Raw genomic sequence first — 25,936 nt, 5'->3', positions numbered from 1 at the left:
TTGAACCCATGGGAGCTAGTGAGCTCATTAAGATATTATAGAAGGAAAAGAAAAAAGGGGGGCAGGACTCAATAATCTAGTATTCGATAAACTGAAGAACCAAATTTGAGAAAGAATTCTGTTTCACAGAAATATTAAGAAAACTGGCAAATATTTAAGTAGAAATTGGGTTCCAATATCTTATGTCTTATATAATCATAAGTTCAAAATAGATGCATGACCTTAATATGAAAAAAATTAGAAGAAAAGCATATCAAGTGCCTTTCTCAGCTGTAGCTGAGAAGATTTCTTAACCTAGCAATACATAGAGGCAGATCACAAAAAATAAAATAGACAATTTCAGTTACATAAGATTGAAAAGCCTTTGCCCAAACCAAATCAGTGTCAATAGAAGAAAGTAAGCCCTTGACTAGGGAGAAATTTTTTTGTATCACATGTCTCTGATAAGAGTCTGATATACAAAATATGTAAGAAATGAATACATGTAAAACCAGCAACTCTTCCGCAATAGAGATGGTCAAAAAATTCAAGTAGTGAATGAGAGAACAGCACAAGCCATTAATAAAATGAAAGATTGTTCCCAATCACTGATAACAAGAGAAATGAAAACCGAAATGATTCTGAGGTTTCACTTTATGCCAAAAATAATGGCAAAGATGACAAGTGATGGGTATAATCAGTGTTGGGTGGAGAGTGAAGGGTGCTGCAGAAAGTAAGGCATGTATTAATATACTACTGGTGAACCAACCATTGTGGGAAGCAGTTTGGAATTATGCTAAGAAAATGAATGAAATGCCCTTAGTCTTTGACACAAAGGTCCTACTTCTAGGCTTATGCTCCAAGGGGTCCAGTTATAGTAACATCCTACCATATTTCTAGCCATCCATCTTAGAACAATAAATCTAATTATAATAACTGAAGAGTAAATGAAAAATTTTCTTAAAACACACAAAAATTGAGTGCTGTGTATTTATGTTGATCAAAATTGTCCCAAAAGAAGAGATGAGAAAATATGTTTCCCTCCCCTCTTTATGGAGGTGGGGGACTATAAGGCATTCAGCACTATATATATATATATATATACATACAATGTCAAAGTTAATATATTATTTACTGTTTTTTATTTTATTTTTAATTTATAGGATAAAACTAACATTTTCATAACATAGTACAATAAAAAAGATGATTGCACATGAAACTGTAAACCTACTATGCACAACTTGCTATTCCTTTCAAATACACAACAAAATTAGCATGTAGATTTCTTTTTTTCTTTCCCATCCCCCCCATTAGACACAAATAGGGATATATATGTATGTATGCATATATGTGTATACATATATACATATATGTAAATATATGTGTGTATGTATATGTAAAATTGTTCTCTGCATCTGTTTATCATTTCTTTCTCTCGATGCAGATAGTGACTTTTTCCTTATGTCTTTTATAGTTAATTTGGGTATTTGTAATAATCAAAATAATATCCTCTCAAAGTTGTTTTTAAAGTAACATTGCTGTTACTGTATGCAGTGTTTTCTTGGTTCTGCTCATATTGCTCTTCATTATTTCATGTAAGTCTTTCCATATTTTTCCAAAGTCATTGAGCTCATCATTTTTGTATAATGCAGTAGTATCAATCACAATCATATGCCACAACTTGTTCAGCCATTACCCAATAGATGGATATCCCTGTAGTTTGCCACCACAAAGAGAGCTGCTATAAACAATTTAGAATATATACGTTCTTTTCCTCTTTCACTAATTTTCTTAGGAAATTGGCAAAGTAGTAGTGTTGCTGGGTCAAAGGGTATATCAGAGGTGGGGCACCTGTGGCCTCAAAACCATCCGTGACCCTCTAGGTCCTCAAGCACTGCCCTTTAACTGAATCTAGTTTGGATGGGCCTTATTTGAGGACCTAGAGGGCCACATGTGGCCTCTAGGCTGCAAGTTCCCCACCCCTGGATAGTAGTTTAATAACTCTTTGGGCATAATTCCAGATTGCTCTCCAAAATGACTAGATCAGTTCATGGTTCTACCAACAATGAATTAGTGTCCAAATTTTCCCCCTTCTATCATTTTATCCAATCATTTTAGCCAATTTAGTGTAAAATGATACCTCAAGGTTACTTTAATTTGCATTTCTCTAAGCAGTAATGATTTAGGGTATTTTTTTCATATGTCTATAAATTATTTTGATTTCTTCACCAGAAATGTTCATATCCTTTGGCCATTTATCAGTTGGGGAATGACTCATATTCTTACGTTTTTGACAGAGTTTTTTAGATATAAGACTTTTATCTGATAAACTGTCTATAATTTATTTCCCCAATTTTCTGCTTTCCTTCTGATCTTGACTACATTTGTTTTATTTGTATAACACCTTTTTAATATAATGTAATCAAAATGATCCTTTTTATGCCCAACTTTGCTGTCTATCTCTTGTTTATTTATAAATTGTTCTCCTGTCCATAAGTCTAATAAGTAATATATTCTTCTGATTTTCTTGTAAAATCTTCATGTCTGTGGTCTATGCCCAGTTTCCACCACACTACTTTCCAGTTTTCCCAACAATTTTTACTAAATAATGAATTTTTATCCCAAAATCATAAACTTTTCAAAAACAAGCTTATTATGTTTATTTGCTGCTGTAAACTATATATCTACTGTATTTCATTGTTCTATCTTTCTGTTTCTTAACCAGTGTCAGATGGTTTTGATATAATCTATCTTTATAATATAATTTAAGGTCTGGTGCTGCTAAACCTCCTTCTTTTATATTTTTAATTTTTAAAATTATTTTCATTTTCTTTGATATTCTTGACTTTTGGTTTTTCCAAATGAACTTTGTTATTTTTTTCTAATTCAGTAAAAAATTGGTAATTTATTTGAGATGGCATTAAATATTATTAATATTTTTGAAACAACGTTCCTCCCTTTTTTTACTTGTTAAAAGGGATAGATATTTGGGTAGAGAAAGGGAAAAGGATATTATTTAGATATGAAAGTGGCCTAAAAAATAAGAGATATAAATGAGAATGTCTTCTTCTAGGGATGTTTCAGTGGTGGTTTAAAAAAAAATGAGTGAAATCCATGGGAGCAATTTTTAAAAAGAACAGTTCATGGAAATTAGATTTGGATTTGCTTTGGACCTGTGACGTATTAAGTAGTAATAAAGAACTCTTTGCAAAGCACTTTTTTAGCCTTGATAGAACGGAATCAGTATTTTATTCTGCATTTATCATCAATGTAGTTCATATATTGGAAGTATTTTCGAATTCCATTCTGGGAAAAGGTGTTTAAAAAATAATCTTAGTAAGAGATAGCGACATCATAATGAAAGCAGAGGAGTTGTCTAAAGACTGATCAATGGTAAAAGCAGAAAAGAGAAGTTAAGTGAAGTAATAAATGGCTAGTAGTTGAGTCATTGTTTAAGACCTCCCCCATTCCTCCAAACAACAACAGAAGAAAGTAGCTCCTTTTTTCATTCAGATTTTGGCAGGAATCTGATAAATATGGTTCAAAAGTAGCTGAACAAATTAGTATTACATCATGAGTGGAAGGGAGAAACCTGCAATAGAAATAATCCTCATGCATAAGCCCAAGAGACTGAGCCTCCAGCATAGTGGCTAGGCAGAGCAGAAAGGTAGTTTGACATGAGAGTTGGGCACAAGAACTAACAGCAAGAATGACAGAGAAGTGAAGATCTCACTTCCAGCAGGTATATAGTGTTAGAGGAATGGCTTTCAGTTCTCCCAAGTCATCAGAGAGGATGCAGTTTTCCTTAAAGGAATGGAACAAGTGCTAACATAGGAAAATTAAGGAGAAATATTAATCCTAAGAGAATGAGGGGATTCTTTAATCTGTATACATGAATTTGAGAGAATGTGACAGAGAAGGAAAACAAAAACAAAGATCATTGAACGTTTATAACTCTGTAACCAGTAGGAGGCTTTCCCACATAAGTGACAGTTTTCATCTTCTGAGGAGGAAAGAGGTTGCAACAAATGATTACATGAACCCTTAGCTGGCACTGCAAACAGAGGTGCCACTAATGGGCCATTGCTCCTTGAGCAGAAGAAATAGTTTCTGGAAACTGTGTAAAGTGTACTGAGGAAGAAAGTCAACTTGATGTCAACAATAATTAGCTATCCTAGCTTATCAGGACACATATGCAGGATTTCACAAAAAAGCCTCTTAGGACTTTGGAAAACTGGGAAATAAATAGCTACCTAAGAAGATGGTATCAGATAACAGGATTTGGATTTCTGGAGCATGATTTAAAAGATCCTGGTTCGTGATAATGGAAAAGTACATTTAAAAAGGAATATTAAAATATATTTTAAAACCAAATTTGAAAAGAAAGAGAAAGAACTACCCACTTATATCTGCCAAGTCAGCTACCACAGAGTAGCAGAGGAGACAATACAAAAAACATTACCAGCAGAAAGGGTCAGTAATTCACAGGTCAAAATATCTAAGAAGAAACCCAGAAACAAAATCTTTGACCAAAAACAGCTATATATGAATGCCTAAACTCTGGCTAATTTTTTAACGTGAACTGAAGATTCAGTGCCATGAAAACACATTCTTCCTAATGGATATTTCAGTGCCTCCCTGGGAGGGAGGTGACTTTGAATTCTCAAAGACCATCCCATCAGATAATAGTTTCTAATAGGTTTTACCATTCTGGAAAGGTTTTAAATACAATCCCAGTGACAAATTGTCAAGTTTCCAAGGACCAACCTTGTTAAGCAGGGAGATGCAAGGCACTAAGTAATGGATTTTTTGACTATGGCAGGCTAGGAAATATGGAGGAGAGGGGGAACAGAATTATGGGAAAAAAAACAGGCCTTCAGTCTTGTGGAGTTCCCTTTGTTGTCTCTCCATTTCTCATTAGCTACGTTGCTTTTGGGCTTCTTTTGACTTGATTGTGCCTTACTGCTCCAAGGAACACATCTTTGGAAAACCTCATTATCCTGCAAGATTGAATCAGCTTGGATATTCATATCACATCAGTACTTTTTGCCCATCTGATTGGACCCTCTAACTGGAGGGTTGATCCAGAGGCTTCATTTGATGAAGGGGTCCAGCATAGTCTTCTTTCCGTTTTCTACCAGCCACACTGATTTTGAATTTCTTTGAACATTTTCATTATTCTTCTATATCCCTGTCCCTCACTGAGTTTCAGCTTCCTTTTGTGTGTTGTTTTCCCCCATTAGACTGTAAGCTCCTTGAGGAAAAGCACTGTCTTTCTTTTTATAATTTGTATACCTAACACTTAGCACAGTGCCCAGAACATTGTAGGTGCTTAATAAAATTTTATTGATTGTTGTCTGAAATGCGGAACACTGTGTATTAGGTCAATCTTTTTGAATGTGATAGTTGAGTTTGTTGAAGTTTTTAAAAACTTTTTGTTACAACAAAAGATATCAATAAAAAATTTAAAAGAAAAAGTTCATTCTCTTCTCTGTCCATCAGCTATAGAACTCACATAGAAACCTAGGGAAGACTTTGGCAGGGACAGACTCAGATTAACTACATGGTCATTTATGGTGATACATAGTTTTTTAACACACACACACACACACACACACACACATACACACTCCTACTTTAGAAAAAAATATATTATAACTTTCTTTAGCAATGTAACCTAGTTCTTACCAACCATTGAATAAACACTTTAGAAATTTAAGTACTAATAAATTTCCAAAATAGAAGTCAATAAAAATCTTTTTATTATAAAGATATGCCTTAGTAAATTTTTCTTCATTTATTATATCTCTAAAATTCTTGACGTGTTGAGAAATGATTGAATATAATCACACTTGACATTAGTCATATGTGTCTCTTAATATTTAATTGGTAATGTGTTACAGGCCACTAATACCTCCCAGGTGCCTTTTCATTGCCCTTTGGAGGATCTGTAACTTTATTACTTCAAAGATCATGTTATTCAATAAATTATAATCATACAACATCATCAGAAGATGCCTACTTTTTAGCTGCTAGCACTGTCACCAAGGGTGTCCTGTATAGATGGTAGAGGAGGCATATATTTGTAGTTACTGATTTTCCTTTGTTCATCTTTTTTATATTAATAAAGTTTGAGATTTTTACATGCCTTGGTACCTTCCCTCCTTCAGTTATCTTGTATATCATCCAATGGAACCCTTCACAATTGTATCACCTATGCTACATATCTTCTTTGTTTATACTTTGTCCATTCTGGCTGATTTTTCCCAACTCTGGTTTCTTTAGTAGCATTACTACTTCCAATACTGTGATTTTTAAGGTCCAAATGAGATGTTTTCACTGTTCTTAATGGAGAAAATTGTTTGGAGATCTTTTACATTTTTGTTGTTTGTAATCATCCTTCCATTTCTTTCCTTGAATGCCCTTGAGATGGCTTTGCTTAGTTCTTTCTTGCCAAGTGTTCTTAAATTGATTTTACCCTACACTATTTCTCTATTTTATGAGACAACTGTGCTCACAATCATACGTTATACTTTTTAAAGTAAGATCTTAAGATGAGTTTATATTATAGCACAGTATTGCCCTTGGTAACCATCTCTCCATTTGGCAAATGTTGAATGTTTACTGCTTCATGGATTCTTTTGGTTTCCTTCTCAAATCAATTCAACAGCATTTTCTTTTTTGTTGTTATTGTTGTTACATTCTGAGTTTGGGGTTGTATCCCTCATTCTCTCCTAAGATATATGTGGAACTACACAATACATACTTGCATATATCAGTTCTTTCTCTGGAGGTAGATAGAATTTTCCTTCTCAAGTCCTTTGTAGTTGATTCAAATGATCATATTTTTCAGAATAGCTTAGTTAATCACAGTGACTCTTTGAGTTGTATTGATGTTATTCTATACAATATTCTCTTGCTTCTGCTTTTTTCACTTTGTCAACATTTATTAAATACTTACTATGTGCCAAGCATTTTGCTAAGCACTGGATACAAAGAAAGGTTAAAATAGTTCTTAAAAAGAAGGGTACCAGGAAAGACTTCTTGAAGAAGGTAGGATTGTAGTTGAGACTTAATGGCAGCCAGGGAAGCCCTAAGGTAGAAAGAAGTGGGAGTATCCTAGGCATGAGAGATAGTCAATGAAAATGCAGTCGGGAGATGGACTTTCTTTTGTATAGTGAGTAGCAGGGAGGCCAATGTCACTGGGTCATAGAGCTGGCTTACTAAAATTTATACATAAACTTTAAAGTGTTTTTTATTGATATTTTATTGAATTTTATTCCCCAGTAGAGTGGAATAAAGTGTAAGAAGACTGAAAAAATGGGATTGATATGATATTGTGACAGTTAATTTACTTTGATTAAGCTGTTGGCATGAAATTATAATTGTAGTTAATGTCCATTAGACTCTCATTGAGAGGAAAAATGCTTTTTCACCCTTCTTTGTATCCTCAGCACTTTTTAGGGTCTGCCATGTAGTAGGCACTTAAGCTCCTCCACATGCCATTTCCCTTCCTTTCCTTTCTCAAAACCTTAAATCTATTGCACTCCAAAGCTAGACATTAGACATTAGAGGATACCAGGCTCCTGCCTAAGGGCTCTGTTCTGGACCCTCTTGGCTTAAGAGTGATTATCAATAGTAACTGTTGCTATTTCCCTCCCAGCCTGATGTCCTGTTTTGTTCGGTTTTTTTTTTTAACATGCCTCATTAAAGGGTCCATCCCCTGACTGTTTCTTAAAGAGGCCTGTTCACTGAATAGGCGTTACTTCACCCTAAGTGAGTTTCTCAATAAACCTTGGCCAGGCTCCCAGTGCATCCTGGGTCATCTGTAGTCATTCTGATGAATATCAGATCACTGGATCCAGATGGCTCCAGAGGAGAAATGAGGCTGGTGACCTGCACAACCCTCCCTCACTCAAAACAAAGTCAAGTACAAGTCATGTCATCATTTCTCTGATGGCAGGGTCTTCTTAGGCAACGAAGGATGAACACAACAACAACGTGCCACAATGAGAGATCAGAGTAGGACTTTGTGAGTAGTATAATTGTATAATCCATAAGTATTGTACAGTTTACTGTTATATTATTTTTCTTTTTTTAAAAAAAAGGTTATGATCTCTACTTCCAGATATAACTTAAATATTTAATTTTAGGAAGTGTTCATTTCCTTAGCTCACATTTTCCTATTTATAAGCGGCATTTTTTTTTAAAAAGATGTTGAATGTAAACACCAAATAAAATGGGTACTTTCATACACATAGAACAACCGAACTTCCCTCCCAAAAACCAAAAAAAGGTCATGTGTGAAACTGCAGGTTTCTATTATATACAGTTTGCTTTTATTTTTAAATTTAATATAATTTTCAAAGCTGTCCTGCTTGTCTGTGATTTTCTGTTCTGTTCTGTGGTATTTTAAATGTTTTGGTGACCTGCCTTTCTTTTTTTTCCTGTTGCTCTATTCTAGTCTCCCTCTCCCTCCAGACCTCCCTCTCCCAACCCCAATACTCATACTCACATACAATTCAAGAGGAAGAGGAAAAAAAAGAAAGAAAATGCTTTTGTTACCTCCATAGAGTCAAGCAAAACAAGTATATTGATATTGATATTTTTGAATAAAGTTTTCTTCAGTCTCAAAATATATGAAACTTAGGTAGTTTCAGAATTTTATGCCTTTCTTTCCAAGTTCACATTGAAGTAATACAAAACATTAAAAAGAATTCTGGCATAAACATTTTGTATAAGAAAAATGGCTAATGATTACTTAGAATCCACCAAAAAAAATGTGTTCATACTTCAGTGTGCCAGCTAATGTGTGACTGTGACTGTTAATATGGACCTTTCTGTCAACACAGATCACAATTCATTTTCTGCCTCTGTAATCAATCTTCATGAGTCGCTGTGGTTGAAAAATTAATTATCCTATGAACAACCTGCTAATGATGCTCTTTGAATTTAGTTGTACTGGCCCTTGGACAACATTTTCAGTCTGTTATCTGGCATGTGTGCAAAGCTTTCCAACTTAGAAGGACCTGTGAGTTTGTATCCATTGTAAAGTAGCTTTTGACCACCACAGATTACCTCCATACCATGATGAGACTTTTGAATACAACTCTAGGGAAAGTTTCAGTGTATATATTCCCTTCAACGTTAACATTCTTACAGATGCTTCAGGCTGTAGCTGATGGTGTAGTCTGTGTTGGTACTAAGGTTTGTTGGAACTCAAGTATAACTATAGCAGATAAAATTGCAAAGAAATTCCTAACAGCAAAGTGTTAAAGTAGATTTAAAAAAAAAATCTTGATAGTATTCCTCAAAGGCTTGTATTTTTTTTTTAAATAAGCTTATTTTGTTTGAAGTGTCTCATTAATTTCTCTTCAGTGAGAATCTTAACTGGGCTTTGACTAGGTGTTTATACTATACTTTTCCAAGTGACATTCTTTTTTTAAAAAGCACTATTTTTCACAGTTCTAAAAGGCTTAGAATTGGTTAGGCAAAGGTTATAAAATATCTTCATAACTGTGTTAGCAAGGTGTGGTTTTTTTCTTTGATTTATTTGAAATGCTAAGAATTTTTACACTGTCAGAATACTTTAAATAAATTTTAAAAATACTATTAATATTATGGAAAGGGGATTAAAACCTGAAGCGTGATTTGAATTGTTCCAAAGTTTATATTTTTAATATTTAAAGATAATTTAAAATTCTATACCCAAGCAATGTAATGTAACTTTTGGTTTCCTTAGTGGTAAGACACTTTTCAGTGTATAAAACAGATGGGACTTAAGTGACGGAAACATGACTGTAAAGTACACATTATATTTGTTTCAGTCAGCATGTTCCTAGTGACAGGTGCTCAATGGTTGTTGGTATCCTTGTCAGCAAAGGAGAATCCTTTGACATTAAAGTCACCAGCTCAATCCTGATTCATTGTGACTCTATTGGCAGTTCCATCAGGCAGCAACTGATCAGTGAATGTCAGAGCTGCTGCTGTTCTTTAGGGATGTCACCAGCCCTCTGTGTTTTTTGGCTTAGCCTTACTTGTTGTTCAAACTTACCAGACTTTCAAACAGTTTCCCTTTGGGAAATGAGCTGAGAGGTCATAGGGAATATGGGTATCTTCAGGGCATGCAAAACCATATCCAAAGTGACTTACATTGAGGCTTGTAATGATTACCTTGACTCTAAGCCAATCAATGGTTGGAGCACCTGGGGACTCATTAAATGGCATTTGTGGTTTCTGGAACCTAGGTTTTGAGCTATATTTCAGGGAAAGTGGTGACAGTCTTTAATGTCTAATTGACCTCTTCTCTTTGTTTCACTTTCCATATTTGCCTCTGATGTGGTCCCCAATGGCAGCAAACAGCGCTGCTCAGCATTTTGAACTTCTGTTCAGAGCTTCAGCACCTCAGTCTAGGAAGCTGTGTAATGGTAAGTATTTGAAAATGTTCTCATTCTCTTTCCCTTTTGTGTGTACTACCCACCTCCAAGCCTGCTCCACATTAATGGTATATTATTTTCTTTCATTTTCCTTCTCACCCTCTTTCAGATATTTCTTTTAAATTAAAGTTTATATAAAATTGAAATGTTGATGATATCATCAGAGGGAGGCAAGATGGCACATAATAAGTGCTCAATAAATGCTTCTTGACTGACAGAATGGTATAGAAATTAGAAAGACTATTGGACTTAGAGTCAGCCTGATAACGGGGTCTACCTTAGCTCTGCCACGAGTGATCAGAGATTTTAGGCAAGTCATCTCTGGGACTCAGTTTCCTCATCTCTAGAATTAGGGAATAGGAATCAATTATAGCTGAAGTCTCTTCTAACTCTAAAATTCTGTGATTCTAAGTGAAAGAACCTATTAATGACTTTCTATCTTTTTCATACTGGTTTTATGAGGGAAGAATAAATGATATGAAATCAATTCATTGCCTCCCAAAGGATATTGAAATTCTATTGTGTACACTAGGACCTTTTTTATAGCAAAAAATTCCATGCTTACCATGAGACAACCCCATCCTTCATTGTAATATAAGATCAAAAGATTCCCCTCCCCCAAACAATTTTGGTATTGGTTGGGCATGCTCAAAAGATCTTTTTGGTTTTTAAACTCTTAAAGGAGGCCCCTAAGTGGGCAGTTTAGAGGTTCACAATAGCCAGAGTGGTGCCACAAACTTGAGATCCCCAGATGATCTGTATAGACCAAGAACAGGTGACTTGTAGCATCTGTGAATCATTTAGTCCAGCTCTGTTCAGTAACCGCATCCGTAGAAGGCCTCTAGAAGATTCAGAGCTCCCAAATAGTGGGAAATAGAGGACAAAGAAGCTGCTTGCCCTTTATCCCTCAAACACTTAATTACCATATAGAGGTTCAGTACTGTCTGAGACTCTTTGGCCAGCTTTAGTAATAGAAGGGAAGAACATGAAGATCCCATATGCTGGTAACTTCCTGAGGGTGGCAGCGAGTCAGTCTTGATGTTGTTCTGACTGTGATCCTGTCCTTGGAAACCACTTGGTATCTCAGCTCTTCTGTGGCTGGGTCTTCTCTCTTGTATTCTAGACCCCTGGGGAGAGAATTCTTACCTTATGCACCAGTCTTGTGTCTTGTACCTCAGTCTTCAGATGTCTAGGTCTTTGAATCTGATACCAGACTGCTATCCTATAATGCTAATGACAGCTAGTGTCAAGAAAGTTTGTTCATACTTTGTACCTTTAGTAACAGCCTTCTCTGTTTCTGGTTAGGTTGACACCCTGAATTTTGGTCTCGTTTTAGACTTTAGCTAACAATTGCTTGTGCTCCACTATCAAAGTGATCTTTCTAAAATGCATGTCACCACCTACTTAGTAAACTTCAGTGGCTCTCTATCACTTCCAGGATCAAATATAAAATTTATCTGTTTCATTTTCAAAGCCATACATAACCTGCCTTGTCCCTCCCCAAAACCTGTTCAGTCTTTGTGTACCTTACACTCTCCTTTCCCCACCCCAACATACTCTTGTGGTTCAGTGACCTTGACCTTGCTCATTCTCTAGTAAGACACTCCTGTCTCCTAATTCCCAGCATATTCACTAGCTTTCCTTCCGACATGAAATCCTTTGCTCCCTCACCTGTGTCCCTTGGCTTCCTTCAAGTCTCAACTAAAATCCCACTTCTACAAGAAGCCTTTCCCAGTCCTTCTAGTTCTTAATTCTTCCCTCTATTGTTTGTCTCCAGTTTATTCTGTTAATGGCTTGCTTGAGCATAGTTGTCATTTTCTTCAGTTGACTGTGAGTTCCTTGAGAGCACGGACTGTCTTTGCCTTTCCTTATATCCTCAGTGTTTAGCACAGTACCTGACGCATAGTAGGTACTTATTAAATTGTTATTGACTAACTGGTTATTTTCACAGTTTGAGATTTACTTTTTTCTGCCCTAAAATAACATGGCCCTGTTTGTATCTATGTTGAAACTTCTGGCCTTTTCCTGACTCTGTGTATCTGTCTAGATTCCTTACTTAGCCTGTCCTTACTTGATCTGACATATAAGGAAAGGAACCATGACTTATTTATATTTGCATCCTCTCCATCCTTCCTCTTCCTCCCTCAGCTGGCACATTGAATATAATACATGCTTAATCAACATTAGTGGATACTTAAATGAATATACGAACAAATGAGTGAATGCTGCTGCTACCTAAGACTCAGGGACAAGAGTCACATCCAGTGGTCATTTTCATAGTTTCTGAGTAAGACTGCAAGGGCCAGCTGCAGTGTATTTATTTATGTGTAGCTAATACTGAAATGGACAGTAATCTGGCAGCAGCTATATTTCATCTTGGCAATTCCATCTTCTTGCCTTTGGAAGGATTCTTTTGTATTTTTTCATTGGTTGAACTACTAGCTTATCCCCAAATTAGATACTACTACTACTGGGATTTGTTTCCTAGTACATAAGCAGTAAATAATTGCCAAAATTATACTTTCACCACCACCTATAAAGTGATTGTTTCCTGACAGTATTCCAAGGAGTGTTTGTCTTTGAAGTGCTGCTATTACTTACCACACTCCAGTTCTTCGCCACAGTCACTATAATCTCAATTTACCAAACAAATGTCTTTGTTTTCAAAATTTAAATCTGTTTGACCAGGGCAGGGAGCTAGAGATATACATTCCACTTTATTTGATCCCATTATATTCACATTTTTGGTGACCTTGTCTTATTGTATAACCTAAAAGCTGATTCTGAGGAAAAATTTCCAGAAGTCTCATAACAGTCTCCAAATTTCACCAAGATGTTAAGGCAGTGAACACTTGCTGCCAGTAGCTTTGTACCACATTAATCTTACTTTCTTTTATACTAATTTGCAAGAAGGTATGTTGGCATTCTTCATTTCTGACATACTTCAGATGACATAAGATGAACCATGTAATGAATTGTTATAACCCATCTGGAATGAGCCTTTCAGATAATATTACAGTGTGATAGAGTCCAGTAGAGCTTCCTCTCTTTTAGCTTTGCTTTTGAGAACCTTGGGTCACCCTTACACCATAATATAGCACTGAAATAGCACTAAGGTATTGTCATGTTAATTTTATTTTTCTGATGTTTATAACCACGTGTAGCATTTACCAAGTAAAGACTGGTTCTTGACCTCTCTCCAGGTTAATTTTCAGACTAACACACTGTATTAACTATGAAGGATTAAATTTTTTTCATATCTTCTATTAAATATCTTAATTGTACCCACTATATAATAGAATATTGGTCTAAAGTTAGAACTTAAACCTTTTTGGACACACAGAAGATTTTAGTGTTGAGATAGAGTTAGGACCTTGGCTCTAAAGAGCAGCTGATAAGGAGCAGAATTTTGTATTTAGAGGATAACTTAAATTGCAGTCTCAAAGATGTTATGTAGATTAAATCTTTGCAAAATTATTTTACTTTTAAAATGAGGACTGAGACAAAGGCATGAGACATGAGACAAAGTATAAAGTCGTACCTGCATATACTCAGAGCTGGTGTTTATTGTTATATAGGTTCCTGAAACGTGAAAGCTGAGTTGTGTATAGAGCAGCCTAATTCATTCTTTTAATGAGCTCCATACTGAATGGTGAATAAAGCCATCAAAATGTTTACCTCATAAAATATTCAAATTACTCTTTGTATCTAGGATCACAACTACAAGATTAGAGGGCAGGTGGATGTGATAGTTAATATATCATTCTTGAATATTTTCTGAAATTAATTTTATTTCCAGAAGATGAGTTGACAATATTGTAATGAAAGTGAGTTCTAAACACGCCTTCGCCAGTGATCAAGCTAATCAGTGTCATTTTTTTAATCCTTTGTTTTACAGTGACTGTATTATTACTGAAACTCTTTGGAACATTCTCAGTGCTTAATATGTTGAAAAAGATTGTAGATTTTTCTGACCCCAAAGAGTGCTTGAATCAATGTTAGCCGGGAAGGAGTTGTCTTTTGCAGTACCCTAGGTGTCTGTACTTGGCCTATTTCCATTCAGCACTAATCAATGACTTGGAAAATATATAGAGGACATACTTGTGAAATTTTAGATGATGTAAAGCTGGAAAGGATAACTTACATAATGAGTAAATGAATTGGAATTTCAACAGATTGGAATAATGGAATAAAAACCAACTGTAAAGTCTTTCACTTGGATTTTAAAAAATCCTAAGTACAGGATGGAGGAGAAGTAGTTCATGTGAAAAAAAAGCCTGGAAATTTTAGTAAACTGCAAACAATATAAATCAACTGTGATTTGGCAACCAAAAGAGCATAATACAATCTTAGGGTGCATGAATAGAAATGTAGTTTCCAGAGTGAGGAGATAATAGTCCTGCTGCACTCAGACTTTTTCAAATCTCATGCAGAATATTGTTTTTAGTTCTGCACTGCATTTTAGAAGTAACATTAACAAGATGGAACACCTCCAGAGTAGAGTAACCAGGATGGCATGGGATCATGAAACCATGCCCTAGGGAAAGCAGTTCAGGAATTGAAGATGGTTATTGTAGAGAAGAGAAGACATAGAAAAGTCACATGGCATAGTGGGGGGGGGAAAGCCACTCGATTTGGAGATTTTGAACCTGTGTGTGAATTCTAGGTCTATTGTTTATTACTTTTGTAACCCTGAGCAAGTCATGTGATCTCTTAGGGCTTCATTTACCTTATCTTCAAAATAAAGGAGTTGGGTTAAATGATCTCTAAGGTTACTTCCTCTTCCAGAGTCAGTGATCCATGATATCATAGTCATCTTCAGATATTAAAGAATGATGGAAGAAGGAACAGACTCCTCTGCTTAGCTCAGACAATGGGGAGATGTCACAGGGTTACCCATTTTTATTCAATATAAGGAAAATCTTGCTAACAGTTTTACAAAAATGAAATGGACTGCCTTAATGAGAAGCTGGTGATGAGTTGGATTAAATAACTTCTGAGTTTCCTTCCAACTCTAAAATTCCATTATATTCTTATCATCTCTTTCTAGTTTAAGACTTTTTCTGTGTGCTTTGTACACATTACTTTGTACTATTTGTGGTAATTAGAAAATCACAGTATTAATAACTAAAATCCCAAAGTTGTGGGAAACAGAAAACACCTTCTGTGTTAAAGATTAAAAGATTTAAAAGAACCTTAAAGATTTAAGGAACCTTAAAGAGAATTTAGTTACAAGATTCTTTTAGAGTTTGACTTACCTAAGGACACATAGTACTTAGTTTATCCAGGACCACAATCCTACTCTGTCCTCCCAGTTTAGGCCTTTCTTTTTACTGCAGTACCACTTCACTGTGGCCAGTTTTAGCCTTCTTCCCCATCAAACCTTTTAATGTATCTTTTAGCAGTAGTAGTTTCTATAAAGCCTTCTGTTTGGCAGATATGCTAAGTAGCAGTGAAATAGCCCATTGACAAAACAAGGAGAAAAAAAGTAAAGGGAAAATTTTAATTGCCTACTCAGTAATAAGACCCTTTATAAACTAAAGATGGCCATATGCTCTTTTTTGACAGCCCTAAAAATATAGTCCTTATTTATCAAGAGATGGTCTATAGCCATTCTTTTACTTGGTTCTTATGTAAGATTTCGTCAGTAACAGTAGTATTCAGCTCATTTTTTTGCCTCTGAAGAATATCAGTGCCCATCTTAGAAGCTCTTGCTACTGTGGAGCAGGCAACACCCTTTACCAGAAAGGAAACTTCCTATCACTCTGGCAATCGGAAGATTTAGCTTTATATTCTTGTATTTGATGCCCACTAATTGTGTGACCATGGTCACGTTCTTTCCTCTTTGTACTTTATGTTTTTTCTTTCTGAAAAATAAACTAATGAAACCTGGCCCTATAAAAATTGTTTTTGAAAGTCATAAGTATGTGAAAATCAATGTGATAATAAATATGAGAGATCTGAACTTTTAGGAGAAAAGGTGCTGTCTAATTTTTCCCTACTTCTTCAGAAGTGCTATATTGGTAATGGAGGTACATGTGTGTATATGGGCATACATACATAAATACATACACATATCTTCACAACTTAAAAGTGTTTGATCTGATTGTTATTCGACTTCAGTTTCTTTAGATCACACCTGTTTTGCATCCTGTCAACATTTCTTGCAGGTTACCTTTATTGAAGTGAGGCAAGATATCAATGGTAAATTCTCAATTGACTATAAAGTTGCTAAATCCTAGTCTCATTCTTGTCACATCAGTCATAGAAACCTCTATATTCAGTACTGCCCATAGTTCTGATAGCAACGCAATCTACCTGCTATTTATCCAATGATTACAAGTTCCGCCTTATCAAAACTATTCCATTAATGTCAAAAATACTTTTAACTGCATAATGGTAAAATGTAGAGCTTATTACATGCATGTTCCTTCACTTAAAGGAACAAATGTCATCCCATTGTGCTTTCTGGATTCCATTTGTTCTTTGATTCCCATTGTAAAAAAGGAAATATTCTGCTGGAAAGAATTTTGTCCTATAGTTATAACAAAGATAGGAAAACTTTTAAAATTACCTATTTTAAAATAAATAACTTGACAAAATATTATTGTACTAAATTTTAACAGCTATCCTGTACTCTATACTCAAAAATAAATAATGAAATAGATATTCTGAAAGTGAAAATATAAGATGGTCTGGGAAACTCTTAGTATATCATTCACTTTACTGTTGCTCTTATAGTGTTCCCATAAGGAACATAGCAATACTTAAAACTTTAATAATTTTGTTGAATTTTTCACCAGTCTCAAAATATTTTAATACTTTTATATTACATCTTATACAGATCAACTTTGCACATAGTTTATATTTTTTCTATCACTTTACTGTGTTTTTTCTTCTTTAGGCAAGTGAGCAACATTTATTCAGTATCCATCAGCAGTGGGATGGCCACACAAGAAGCTAAGGACTAAAGTGTTTAGGCTTCCGTTAGGGATTTCCAAACTCCAGTTCTTGTGGCTTATAGTGGTCTATCAGCCTATTAATACTAACAGATTACAGTAGTAGATTATTCCAGTTGTATCCATTAAATTCCAAGCCTAACGGTTTGTTTAATGTATTACTACTGTTCTTCATTAAGGCCTGTTAATATACATACATGGTGTTTAATGAATTTAACTAAGTAAACATTCTTGTTAGGTAAACAGCAGGTGCATGAAGTTTACAGTAACACATCTAGTAGGAGAATCTTCCTGTAAGTTCAAGTTCAAAAGTCCTGTTGTAGGTAGAAAATGCAGTATTAGGACGCCCCACTTCTATAAAACTTGGTGATGCGGTTCCTTAAAATGAATTTGTCTTTAATTCATGAATTCATTATATATAGAATTTCATTAAATAATTTCTGTTAAATAGTGAACATTATTTTATCATTTTATGGTATGCTCAAGGTTGATCAAATATTAGTGGGCAGATCTTTATTAATAAGAATGTGAATATACAGATAACCAGCTTGTAAAAGCATCATGTTTAAAAAGTTCAGATGTAGGTTTGGTGTTGGAAACTTGAAACATTTTCCCATAGAAACAATGTTCCAAGTAGTGGTAGATATTTTCCTCAAAACAGCCATGTCATCCTACAATCCATAAAAGTAAGTTACTATAGAAGTTAATCATTATATAATATTGTGTCTATGGAGAAAATGTTTGCAGAATCCCAACTTGAGATGCCATTTATCCTACTTTTTTGTGGTAGAAACAAGATACTCTCTTTCTTCACTTACCAGGCAAGTCCACCCATAGCCATAAATGAATGCACTTCTGCTGCTGGTGGTGTCTCTAACAGGATGGGACTTGAGAGAAGTGGCACCAAGAATAAAGGACCCTGAGATTAGGTGCATGAAAGGGAGTAAGGTTGAACGAGAGACCAAGAGGGAAGTTCCAGAAGGTGGTGGTCAGGGAAGTATAGGGTTAGTGCCTCCCTTTAATATAAACCCCTAGAGAAAGTCCTCAACTAGTTCCTACCATCCCCTTTTCTTCCTTATATTCAGGTATTGACTTGTCTCCTTTTTTTTCCTTGGGAATAGAGGTGGGGGAGGGAGAGAGTAGATAGTTCACATTAATTCATGGATAGGCAATAATTTAAAAGCTTCATCCTATTTTCCCTCCCCCATTTTCCCTCTTTTTTTGGACATTGTAGAAACAGTCATATAGGTGCAAAATAGTAGAATTTTTGTTGTAACAAAAATGGGATGGAGTACAGAACAGAACTACTGGGTGGGGGCTGGAAGTGGATATGCTGCATTATCAGACCAGACTAGGCCTGAGGTTTGACCTACTGGCTCCAATGAAAGAGAAGTCTCGGGGTTTACATTTTCCTCACTCTGCTCTTGCCTAGGGAACTAGGTAGGGACCATCAGCCCCAAACAGTTGGAGGTTAGGAGAGAAAGAGAAGAATAAGGGGAAGAAAATGCCAAGCCATGGCAATGCAAGATCTGCAACATCTAAGAACCTTGGGGCTATAGCAACTCTTCAGGTATTCCCTTGGGGTGATAAAAAACAGGAATCTCTCTCTCTCTCTCTCTTCTTCTCTGTCATACATGCACACACACACACACACACACACACACTCATGCAAATTGTATTGGATAATTAAGACCATAATACTGTTTTTTTAAAGTTTACATTTCTGGGGATAAAAGCACATAATATACTGATTTTGTATATTCACAGATCGAAGACTATGATGTGATAGCCAGTATGATAGGAGCCAAATGCAAAAAACTACGTACCCTGGATCTTTGGAGATGCAAGAATATTACTGAAAATGGTATAGCAGAACTGGCTTCTGGATGTCAACTTTTGGAGGAACTTGATCTTGGTTGGTGCCCTACCCTACAGAGCAGCACTGGATGCTTTGCAAATCTTGCACGGAAACTACCAAACTTGCAAAAGCTCTTTCTTACAGCCAACAGGTCTGTGTGTGACACAGATATTGAAGAGCTGGCTAATAACTGCTCTCGTTTACGGCAACTAGATATATTAGGTAAGGACATGTTCTGTAAATTATCTTAAAAATCATATTTCTTTGATATGGAAAAAACTTTTGTGGAGTGGGGACAAGAAATCCTGACTGAGTACAAATTTGGCATTTTGAGTTGGGTACCACACAAATTGCAAAAGAATATAGAGAGTAATTTTTTAAAAGGATTCAATATATCCTTAAAATAATGCCTTCACTGTAAAACTCAATTATAACTATAATGTTGGTCATTTGAGAGATCTTAGAAGATGATTGGAAAAGGAGATAGGAGACAGTTGCAGGACTAAATGATCATACTCATTAGAAGGATTAAAATATTAAATCAGGAACGCCTGAGTTCAAGTCTCATCTCTACCAAATATAAGACCAAGTGAGGAAGACCTGAATTTAAGTTTAACCTCTGACAAATATTTATTGACCAGCTGTAGGCAATCATTTAAGTTCTTAGTTAACCGCACAGCTCTCTAACAGGATAAGTTGCTAGACATTTGCATATATGTATTAGTAGAAGAACTTTCTTCATAGAATCTCCCTACAGAAGTGAAATCAGGCGTCCAGAGGCAAACAAACAACAGCAGGAACAAAAACAAATCAGACTATAAGTATTGTAGTACTAATCTGGTGAGAAAACTGAATTTAATTGATAGTGATTTTCCAATAAATGAAGGAGTAGCTAGGTAGTCTCAGTGAGCATAGAAATATTAGGAAGTATACTTAAGCTATGGTAGGGATCTATTTATCTATCTATCTGAACAATCTTAGATAAATTAAACAGTGAATTGGTTCTCACAGGAAATCATGGAGTTGACATCTTTAAAAACCTAACAACTGAAGACCTGCCTAAATACAGATATTTTGAAATCCCTTCTTGCTCTCTCATTCTTGGATTCATACATTCATCATATGAAACATTCTTTACAAATACCTAGGAGTTCATTATGTTTTTTTTCATCATTTTCAGTCATGTCCAAATCTTTATGACTCCATTTGGGGTATTCTTGGCAAAGATAATTGTATGGTCTGCCATTTTCTGCACCAACTCATTTTACAGATGAAGAACTAGGCCAACAGGGATAAATGAGACAGGGACCCAGAGCTAGTGAGTCTCTGAGGCCAGATGAGAGTAAGATGAGTCCTCCTGACTCCAAGCCCAGTACTCTAACTACCGTGCCACCTACCTGTAGTTAGGAGTCCTATTATATCTACCTGTAGTTGGGAGTAAACAGAAGATTGCTGTTGTTGTTCAGTTGTGTCCGACTCTTTGTGAACACCTCCCTCCCCCCCTGGAGTTTTCTTGGCAAGATACTAGAGTGGTTTGCCATTCCTTCTCTAATTCATTTTACAGATGAGGAAAATGAGGCAAACAGGGTTAAGTGACTTGCCTAGGGTCACACAGCTAGTAAGTGTCTAAGGCCAGATGGAACTCAGGAAGATGAGTCTTCTACTCTTCCACTGTGCCATCTAGCTGCCTCAAACTGAAGATACTGACTGCTAACATATATGCACACATACATACATATGTTTATATATATTCAGTGATATCTAGAAATTCAACCTAAAAAAGATTATCTCTACAACAAATTCAAGTAGAAACTCAAAGGGGAAAAGATGGATTTTTCCACAAGGATTACATGAATACCTGGAGGAAAAAAAGTAAGAAATAAAAATGAAATAAAAGCTCTGAAAGAAGTGGACAGAGAATAAATAACTAAGAATAGAAAATGTTACACCTTACTCAAGTAACAGATTTCCTGAAAAATATAATGAAAAAACAGAAATCAGTGTCTCCATGGAATGGTAAGAAATTATAGAACAAAACCAAAAGACTGAAAAGGTGGGGGGAGAATGTAGAATGCCTGCTATCATAAACAGCAGACCAGGTAAACAGCTCAAAGAGACAATTTAAGAGTCTTGGTATACTTTCTTTAAAAGACTAGAAACTGTATTTCAAGAAATAATAAGTAGAAACGGCTATGTATAATAGTGGAAACAGGTGTATAAGAACCAAAGATAAAGTGAAAATAAAAAGAATTCACCAGTCACTTTCTGGAAAAAAAAAAAAAACTAAACCAAAAACCCCAAAGGAGATGTCTCAGGAATGTCATAGTCAAAATCCAGAGCTTCCGGATTAAAAAATATATATTGCAAGCAGAAAGAAAGAGTTCAAGTACCAAGGAAACAAAATTAGGATCACACAAAACCTGGCAACTTCTGCCATAAATGAGAGGAAATCTAATAATTAATAACAAATTTATTAAGTGGCTACTGTATGCTAGACTTTTTGCTAAGTGCTTTATAAATGTTATTTCATTTAATCCTCACAACAACCCTGTGTTATTAGGGTTATTAGTAACTGAAGCAATAAAAGATTAAATGACTTTCAAAGTCACATAACTAGTAAGGGTCTGAGGCAAGATAAGAACTAGAATTTTTCTGACTCCATGCACAGCATTCTATCTACTACACCACCATGCTACAGCATTCCAAAAGACAAGAGATACAGGCTTATAACTCAGAATAATTTAACCCTGAAAAATTGACTTTGATACTCAGGGAATAAAATGGATCTTTAATAGAATAGAGGGCTTTAAAGCATTCTTGATGATGCTGGGTTGAGACTTTGAAATGCAAATCCAAGAGCCAAGAGAAGCCTAGGTACATGTATTTGAGCAGTTAGAAGGGCCTGCATGATGTGGTTGTTCTAATGTTATAATAAGATGAGGAGAAATGAGTGTCATTTCAAAACCTAATGTCTTCAAGGAACAATAAGGCAGTTAAATAAGACAAACAGAAAGGAGATTGCTTCCGTTATAAATCACTAATGTTAACCTTTTTCTTTAACTTTTATCACTTTATTGTAAAGTGGTGGAGAAGTTCTAATAGACAAAGCATTATAAGGAGATGATGGAGGAAAGTTAACAATCATAACATGTCATGGACATGAATAAGATAAATACTGCTATCCAAGATACATAGGGAAATGATTCAAATATATAAGAACAAGAGCTGTTCCCAGTAGACAAATGGTTAAAAGATCTGAACAGGAAGTGTTTAAAGGATCAAATTCAAACTCCATTGTAACGATCATATAAAAAATGTTTCAGATTGCTATTCATAATAGAGATCCAAATTAAAACATCTCTAAGGTTAAACCTCACACCCATCAGATTGTCAAAGATGACAAAAATTGAAAATGACCTTTTTTGGCAGACTTTCAGGAAAACAAGTGTCCTTGTATACAGCCAGTGGAACTGTGAATTGATCCAGCCTTTCTAGAAAACATTTTGGAACCATACATGTATAGTCCCTTTTTAAGGAACTATATATACCTTATACAGTTGGATGAAATGGTCTCTGAGTTTTCTTTCAACTCTGGGATTCTGTGAAGTCAGTGAATATGTTATAGAGATAGTCACTTCTGAGCTGATCTTAAAAAGAAAGAGAAAGATTTCAACCAACAGTGGTATGGGGAAAGTGTTTCAGTTTTACATATGAATGCTCTAAAGTTTGGTTTGGCTGAAATATAGAGTATATAAAAGGGAGTAGAATGTAATAAATTTGGAAAGGTAGTTTAGAACCAAATTACATTGGTTGGTCTTGAATAAAAGGTTGAATAGTTTGCATTTTATCCTACTGTCAGTGGGGACCACAGAAATTTTTTATACAGGGCAGTAGTGACCGAGTCAGGATTACTCATTACAAAGATTATTTTATGGAAATGGGAAGGCAACAAGCATTTATTAAGAGCCTACTATTTACCAGGCACTATGCTAAGTGCTTTACAAATATTATCTCATTTGATCCTCACAACATTCTTGTGAGGTAGGTGTTATATCATCCCCATGTTACATTTAAGAAAAATGAGGCAAGCAAAGGTTAAGTGACTTGCCCAGAATACATAGCTAGAAAGTGTCTGAGGCTGAATTTGAACTCAATTCTTTCTGACTGTAAGCCCAGTACTCCATCTACTATGCCACCTGGCTGCCTCTTAAAAGAAGAATTTTAGAGAGGAAAGATGAGACAAGAACTTGTTATTTCTGTTGCTATTCAGGTGAGACATAATAAGAACCTCAATTGACTGGATGGTGTTAATTATCAATACTGTGAAAGTAGAATCTATTAAGTCTTGGCAACTGATGGAATTGGGAGTGTGGAGAGTGAGAAGTTAAAAATGACAAAGGGCCAATAAACAGAACTAAGGGAGTTAAGGGCAGTTTTAATGAGAAAATGATCAACTATTACAGAATGTTAAAAATAGGTAGAATGTTGAAGATTATCTTGTCTAGCCTCCTCATTTCACAGATGAGAAAACTGAAACCTAGATATGCAATAACTAATGCAATGTCATAAGCTAATTAAAAATAGAGTGATAACTTGAATCTAAGTTTTCTAATTCCAGAAGCAGTACTTTTTCCACTACACCAGTGAGCCATAGATGAAAGTTAACAATAATCAAACTAAATTCTAATGGCATGTTTCTTAAAATGTTTTTTTAATAGAAAATAGTAATCTGTAAGAAGCTTAAACATACTCCTCAAAGTTGATTTTTCTTATGACTTTATAGTCCCTTAAAAATCTTCCTCATGTATCACAGTCCATTACTTGCTGAGGAGCCCTAGTTGGGCCAAAATTACTTCCATTACTGTATTACTTATTTTAGAATGAGAAAATAGAAATGCAGATGGCCAGAATTTTTCTTCATATTACACAAAAAATGTTGCCAAAATTCAGGGTCCAACCTCATAAAGGATAGGAAATCCAAACTTTTAGAAATGGAAGTCATTAAATTTTCTCAGAGATTTTCAGTGATCGAAAGTATGCAAATTTATATCAAGTCTTAAAAGAGCAATTCATTTTCTGTGGAATAATAATACTTAATGAAGTTATTCCTAAAAGCATATTTTTAAATAAACAATTCACTTAACCTTTTTTTTTTCTTGACAGGGACAAGAATGGTAAGCCCTGCATCTTTAAGAAAATTGCTGGAATCTTGTAAAAATCTTTCTTTACTTGATGTGTCCTTCTGTTCACAGATTGATAATAGGGTTGTTCTAGAACTGAATGCCAGTTTTCCTAATGTGTTCATTAAAAAAAGTTTCACTCAGTGACTCACCAGTCTGTGTCCTGCCATGGAATTAACTTGACATCATGTGATTAGTTTTGTTTGTTTTGGAGGTGGATAGAAATGGACATACACTTTTTAAAAGGAAAATAAGAAATGACTCAAATCAAGGAAAAAGAAAATCATATTTTCATAAAAGAGGGAGCACCTATACAAGAATACAATATGAACATGCTGGGGAATTGGTAATAATTCTTATTATTCTGTATCTACCTGTTGTTTTACTTATTAATCACTGGTAATGCATGTTTTAATCAATAGTTTCAAATTCAACCTAAAATAATTTACTTCCAATGTAAAAATTTTAATCCAAATGTAAAGGAACATTTTGTGCAATAAAGTACTGTGATATTTAATGTAAAAATAAAGTTAATTTTCCACACCTAGCAAAGAGCAATGATATTTATCAAGTGCCTTTATTTACTGAGTTATGAAATATTAATATCAGCTTTTACTAGGAAGCTTTTGTGACCTGGAATGTAATCTTTTATCATAGAAAAAGAAAATTTGAAGGAAATTTACTTCCTCTTAATTTTTGGGGGGGTGAGGTGAGAATAGACTTGAACCTACCCATTTTAATCTATAACATGTTTGGTAGGAGGTATATATTCCCTTTTAAAAAGATGACATACAATGATATTTTACAGCACACTTTAATGATATAGTACATGTACAAAAGAACCCTCTGGGAATGTGTAGCAGAAACAAAAAGGAAAGAAAATTACCTATTCTAGCTACTGTATATATAATATTGGTGTCAAGTACTTACTGTCACATAACTGGTAATGTATAGAGAACCCCAAAGCAATTTTCTTCTCAAATTCCTGTCACCTTATATTGTGTTGACTTGTGCTGCATCTGCCTACCATATGAAACACTGAAAAATATATGATCCACAATAATATATCAGCAACTCTTCCTCAGATTGAGTACTTGACTGATAAAAAAGAGAAAACATTCATTTTGTGTAGCACAAGACCACATCCAACTCTCATTCATAAATTTGAGTATCCAGTTTGATACCTGTTCAGGACTTTTTCCTTCTGTTACCTTATTTTGGCAATTTCAGTGTTTACAGTTAACACTAATATCACAATATGAGGAGAGTAAACAAACAAAAACAGGAATAGGGAATTTAAACTTCGTTTTCCAGCTATTTTTCCAGTAGTCTTAATGATTTTATAGAATAAGAACTTGAAAGTGATATATGAGAATTCCCCAAGTTAATAATAGGTAGATGAATTTATATTTTATTATTGAGGGAAACTATACTTTGAATGAAACTTTTAAAAAGCATTTTAATTGATTATTTTAAACATTTTCTTCTTTTTTACATTTGAGTTCCAAATTTTCTCCATCCTTG

At 34.9% G+C, this 25,936-nt stretch overlaps 1 protein-coding gene across 2 annotated transcripts in view; it reads left to right on the top strand.

Moving 5' to 3' along the window:
- The window catches only part of FBXL4 (F-box and leucine rich repeat protein 4), a 139,365-nt gene extending 114,406 nt beyond the window's left edge, over positions 1–24,959 (top strand). For both annotated transcript variants that reach the window (XM_072642903.1, XM_072642904.1), the window contains exons 7-9: positions 10,335–10,406; positions 19,142–19,454; positions 24,396–24,959. In XM_072642903.1, the coding sequence (XP_072499004.1) occupies positions 10,335–10,406; positions 19,142–19,454; positions 24,396–24,559 (549 nt within the window). In that variant the 3' untranslated portion in view covers positions 24,560–24,959. The remainder of the gene's footprint in view (positions 1–10,334; positions 10,407–19,141; positions 19,455–24,395) is intronic.
- The last annotated feature ends 977 nt before the right edge of the window (positions 24,960–25,936 follow it).

The sequence above is a fragment of the Notamacropus eugenii genome, chromosome 2 (assembly GCF_028372415.1).
Source record: "Notamacropus eugenii isolate mMacEug1 chromosome 2, mMacEug1.pri_v2, whole genome shotgun sequence".
NCBI classification, from domain to species: Eukaryota; Metazoa; Chordata; class Mammalia; order Diprotodontia; family Macropodidae; genus Notamacropus; species Notamacropus eugenii.
Note: the sequence above shows the minus strand (reverse complement) of the source record. Positions and strands in the feature narration are given on the sequence as shown.